Raw genomic sequence first — 6084 nt, 5'->3', positions numbered from 1 at the left:
GGGGTTGGTCTAGAACCCTTAGTTCCAGTGAAGGGAAATCTTAATGCTTCAGCACCAAGACATTTTGGACAATTTCCAACTTTGTGGGAACAGTTTGGGGAAGAACCTTTCCTGTTCCAGCATGACTGAGCCCCAGTGACCAAAGCAGCTCCATAAAGGCCTGACTGGGTGAGTTTGGTGTAGAAGAACTTGACAGACCCTCACAGAGCCCTGACCTCAACCCCATCACACACCTTTGGGATGAACTAGAACGGAGATTGTGAGCCAGGCCCTCTCGTCCAACATCAGTGTCTGACCTCACAGATGCTCTTCTGGATGAATGGGCAGAAATTCCCACAGACACTCTCTAACATCTTGTAGAAGCTTCCCAGAAGAGTGGAAGCTGTTAGAGCTGCAAAGGGGGGCCAACTCCATATTAATGCCTATGGATTTAGAATGGGATTCATAAAAGCTCCTGTATTGTTGTCCCAATACTTTTGTCCATATAGTGTATATTTATCTTCAGTGCTCATTACTGAAGTGTCTTCCTTGGAATGAAGAGCAGCTTTTGCCTAAATAATAATGACTGTTACAAATTACTGTTAAGGGGTCCATACCATGGAAAAAACCTTTGGTGTAGAACGTAAACATCATCAGAGTTTTCAAACATATTGTTCACTCTGCAGTCCATACAGTCCATGTATGCAGAGTTGTATACAAAAGTTTGGGCACCTCTGGTCAAATTCCATGTTCTGTTGATTTTCTAAGTGAGAATAAGTGAACACACCCTCTACAGTGAACACATTTTACTGCACAATCACTGTTTGTTGAATTTAAGCATATTTTTCAGACTGTGCCTTCAACATATGGTGGTAGTATGTGGGAGGACGGCGCTACTGCCCCTCCTTGCTGTCCCACCTGCCGATGCCTGACTCTCCACACATCTTCCAGTCCACCTGTGGATCTTCCAAGCATGCACTTCTCTCTCCTCTTGCTGAGGAGTCACTTATTCAGTGCTAATGTCCATAGCATCTCCCTCACGGACATTGTGAAAACATTGTGCACAGGAAACGAAAGGTAAAGACGGGAATTTATAGGGTGTTTGATTGGAAGATGGTGGTGTTTTAGGCATGGTCTGCCTCCCACATTGCAGTTTTTCCATACCATTTTATGCTTTTTTTCCCTCCAATATGTTAAACTCAAAATTAAACTAAAAACCGTGCACTAAAATATGCTGAAAAATGCCACACTTAAGTTCATTCACGTTAAAGAATGAGTTATTTTCACTTAGAAAATCAATAAAAACATTTGTTTAGGGGTGTTCAAATTTTTGCACGCGGCTGTATATATGGAAACTATATCAGCTGCACAAACAGCCTGTTTAGAATTTATTGTTTTTGTGGAGTCGCAAAAAAAAAAAACAATTCTTTTACATATATCCACCTATTCAGTCAGCAGCAGTTTAGCTCCGCCCACTGACACTGAAGTTATAAGGAGTGAGGCTCAATATAATCAGAACAGAAGTGGCACATAAACCCACACAAATGTCAGACGTAGCTCTAAAACGGACTTGGGCCTAAAAAATGTCGGATATGGACGCTTTAAAAGCACATATTGACTCTTTTGGGCCACAGATGGTTTAAACGTCTGAAAGATTTGACTGCTGACATCACAGCAAGGAGACGCAACGCATGGCCTATGGCTTTATTCCTAAATCAGGGCTTTTTATCAGCTGTGTTTCGGTTTTGCGAGACAAAAAAGTTACTGTAAGCTGGCAAAGAAAGGAAACTCAGGTATTAAGAACATTTTTTAAAAGCTGGTGTCCCCAAACTTTTGACAGGCTGCATAGAGATGAGTGGATACCCCGGAGCAGCAGTTAAAGACCTGCAGGCAGTGGAAAGTCACTCCTTCTGCTCCTCCTCATTCAGTACAGGCTTCACCTCCAACTCCTCCAGCACCTCCCCGTCCTGCCTAACCACGTCTTCATGTTTCTTCTCTGCTTCCTGTCCCGGGTCCTGTTGTTTCTCCTCCGTCTTCTGTTTGGCTGCTTCTTTGTTCTCCTCCGCAGCTGGTTTCACCTCTACCTTCTGTTCTGGATCTTCTTTCTTCTCCTCCCCTGCTGGTTTCTCCTCTATCTTCTGTGGTACTTCTGTTTTCTCCTCCCCTGCTGGTTTTACCTCTATCTTTTGTTCTGCTGCTTCTTTGTTCTCCCCCACTGTTGGTTTCTCCTCTACCTTCTGTTCTAGATCTTCTTTCTTCACCTCCACTGCTGGTTTCACCTGTGCTGCTGGTTTCTCCTCTATCTTCTGTGGTACTTCTTTTTTCTCCTCCCCTGCTGGTTTCACCTCTATCTTTTGTTCTGCTTCTTCTTTTTTCTCCTCTGCTACTGGTTTTGCCTCTTCCTGTTTCACCCCCACGTCTCCCCCTGCATCCTCCACAGTGCTCCTGCTAGGGGGCACCTCCTCTGGAACTACTGCTTCCTCCTCTACGCCGTCTCTTCCTCTGTCCTCCTCTTCATCCTCCACTGTGCCGTTAGCAGCACTCAGCTTCAGCTCACTGCGAGACACCACCTCTCCTTCCTGGATCTCCTCACTGATTATGTGTATTTGGTCAGGAGTTGGAACAGGGGGCGCTAGAGGGGCAGGACAGGAGATCACAGTTAGCACGCATGCAGAAATCTGATATATGGTCATCTATGTATCACAAATGGTCATCTTATATTTTAGTATATGTGTACACACCTAAAAAAGATGGTTCTTCAAGGGTTCTTCGGTAAAGAAATGGTTCTATATAGAACCATGAACACTCAAAGAACCCTTTGTATGACTAAAGGGTTGAATGTGTCATCAAAGTGTTCTTCAGATTGATGGAGAATGTGCTGTAGATGGATCTACATAGAACCTTTTTGAAAAGGGTTTTTTTATTGTTATGATGTTAAGCTTGTCATGATAGAAGAACCGTTTATGGTGCTTTATAGAACTCTCCATCAATCCAAAGAACCCTTTGGTGATGCAAAGAACCCTTTAATCATGCAAAGAGTTCTTTCAGTGTTCACAGTTCTATACAGAACCATTTTCTTTACCAAAGAACCCATGAAGAACCATCTTTTTTAAGACTACACATATGTGTAGTGTACATACATGTAAGCATATTGGTCATATAGGCACAATATATGAATCATACATACTGTATATCTGACATATATGTCTGATGCATGGATCATACATATATGACTGATACAAACACCAAAAAATTTTTTAAAGGCACAAACCAATGAAATGCACCAGAAGCATATATTCAATGGAAAAACTTATATTAATTAACATGAGGCCAGTATATATGTAATATTTCCCATACACATATGAATAATGTTTTCTCACTGCTACAAACAGGCATAGACCAGCATATGTTTTGTTTTGGATGCTGGTATGCTGGTCAACCAGCATGACCATGCTGGGTGAGCAGCTAAACCAGTTTAGACCAGCTTAGACCACTATAGAATTCATGCTGGTCTGTGCTTTTTTCATCAGGGCTATCATATATCTTTAAATATATGTTACGTATATATCTTTGAATAAGCTGATAAATGGCTGAAATATATGTCCCATATTTGAAAATAGCCAATTTCAAATAAATTGGCATATATGTCAAATATATAGACATATATGTCAAATATAAGTTGGACATAAGGTAAACCCATATATGCTAATATATGTCATGTATTTGAAATCCATATATTACCATATATATGATTTCTGTAGGGCATACACATAAGACATCAGAGTTACCATTAAAGAAACAATTTGGCCAAAAATTTGCAGTTTTCCACCCATTATCCCAACTGTGGATCAGCCAAGATGTCTAATATTTGGAATTCTTCTTTAGTTTTAGCACTGGGGCTACAAAGCTAATGTAGCTAACAAGTAATGGTAGCTTACAGCTAACAGCTTACAGATAATTGCAGGCCTAAAACATCACAGATTGGCCTCAAGGTACTCTCAAGTACACTTGATTATGTGGTTTGTGACACTGTGTGACTCACTGTTATCTATAAACATGGACTAAAGCATGTTAGCGTAGTGAAAACAGGAATAGACGTCATTTTTAAGCCTTAATTTTGTTTATACTTTGGTCCATTTATATAGATAAGAGTACATCAAACACTGTCAGAAACCACATAATCGAGTCAGTTAGGTAATACTTTTAGCTAAGCCAAGACTTTAATATAAATGTGACTAAATTTAGAGGGAAAATCCACCAATTTTTAAAAATTTCTGTGTAATTCAACCATTAAAATGTAAACAAAGTCAATGAGAGTAGTTCACTTCAGAGAAACATACAGAGTCAGAATTGTTCACAGTGGTGGTGAAAGGAACCAGACATCCACCTCTAAAAGCTATAAAGTTTCAACATTAAATGGTTACATATTTGTGGTTTGATTCCTGAGGCATAGTTTTGAGAGAATCATTTGGCCTATTTTTTTCCCAAAATCGATTAATGGTGGAGGGATACATGCACAGCATTATAAGGCAAAAATAGTCCCCAAAGAAAACCCATTTTTTTAGGTTTATGACTATTTTACCATCATCAACATTACATATAAACCTCTGAAGACTCGTGTAGGTTCACTGGTGGTTCTGGATAGTAAATAAAATGTCTATATTTGTGTTGTAGTCATGGTGACCCCTGGTTCCTATCACCACCACTGGAAAGAAATCTGAACCATCTCACACCAAACCACTCTGAATCACTCTGTTTACATCTCAACAACAGAATTATACCGAGATTTTGAAAAATCGGTGGAGTCCCCCTTTAAGGAAAGTATATAAGATAAATATGGGGAGCTGGATTGTTGTGTACATACAACAGAGGAAAGGAAATGGAGCAAGCTTCCTGCTACAGCTTAAATATGAGACATATTAACAACTGAATGCTGGATGCTGCATTACAGGAAGAGTAAATGTGAGGGTTTAATCAACAAGACAAAAAAAGAAAAAGTGGCTCTTTAATCAGAAATTAGGGATAAGTTGATATATTTTATATAGGAGTTGATAAGTAGGAATATTTATGTAAATGAGCGATCCATTCGGTTTGTGAGAGAAGTATGGAATAGTGTGGTAGACTAGCATGCGTGTCTATAAGGACTCTAAAGATAAGATGAGAGACAAGATAAGTTTAGAGGAGCTGATAACAGGCTTGGCATGTGAGTAAAAAGCCACTTTAGGACAAAAATGTCCATGTTTTACTTTACAAAATCTCCAGGTTTCATTTTATTTTCAACTGAAAGAGTACAACAGACATCTTGGCTGGTCATATATACATATATATATATATATATATATATATATATATATATATATATATATATATATAAATATGAAAACCTTATATCTCCATTTTTGTCGTTTTTCAGTTTTTGACATAATTTGAAAATGCCTGTTGCTCTTTACATTGTTCGTAAATTTCGTGATGAATGGACCAAAAGAAACGGCCCAAAATGGCTTGGAAAAAAATCTGGTTCCATTGACTTACATTAAAAGTACAGTAGGTTCCTTCCTTCTCCTGTAAAGTTACCATTTTGGAGATAGAATGTTTTGTTCCAAGATATCTATATAGTATATACTATATAAGGACAATATATATGTATAATAAATATGGTGCATATTATTAGTACAAAATAAGTAAACACATCCTCTACAACAGCATAAACTGTTAAATAAATTCCTGCACATTTTAGTGCACAGTTTCTATTTCTTTGATGAGTTTAACATATTGCAACAAAATAAAACATGGAATATTTGCCATAACATTCGCCAACCTACTTTTACATTTCATTTGTTTCCCCCAGTTAAAGTGGCAACTTAACTTTTGCATTTGTCAGTAACTTTCCAAAGAACAAATCTCTGTTTGTTTGTTTGTTTGTTTGTGCGTGTGTGTGTGTGTGTGTGTGTGTGTGTGTGTGTGTGTGTGTGTGTGTGCGTGTGTGTGATTTTATGCTGTTGAACCCAAATCACTCTTAAAAACATTAACATTTGAACCATCTTTTAGTCGTCTGTCAGACGGAGCAGATAGGCTTCCAGTTTAATCAGTGTTTTAGTCGCACTG

At 38.6% G+C, this 6084-nt stretch overlaps 1 protein-coding gene across 2 annotated transcripts in view; it reads right to left on the bottom strand.

Moving 5' to 3' along the window:
• Positions 1–467: 467 nt before the first annotated feature.
• Positions 468–6084, bottom strand: part of LOC118812234 (keratin, type I cytoskeletal 18-like) — an 18872-nt gene continuing 13255 nt past the window's right edge. Inside the window, exons 8-9 of one of the 2 annotated variants that reach the window (XM_036577069.1) lie at positions 2157–2611; positions 468–2108 (exon numbers count right to left, since the gene is read on the bottom strand). In XM_036577069.1, the coding sequence (XP_036432962.1) occupies positions 1881–2108; positions 2157–2611 (683 nt within the window). In that variant the 3' untranslated portion in view covers positions 468–1880. Of the gene's footprint in view, positions 2612–6084 lie in introns of both variants that reach the window. The other variant, XM_036577060.1, reaches the window with a different exon arrangement.

This window comes from Colossoma macropomum, unplaced genomic scaffold (genome assembly GCF_904425465.1).
Source record: "Colossoma macropomum unplaced genomic scaffold, Colossoma_macropomum, whole genome shotgun sequence".
In the NCBI taxonomy this organism is placed as follows: domain Eukaryota; kingdom Metazoa; phylum Chordata; class Actinopteri; order Characiformes; family Serrasalmidae; genus Colossoma; species Colossoma macropomum.
This window is presented reverse-complemented; position numbering and strand designations above follow the sequence as displayed.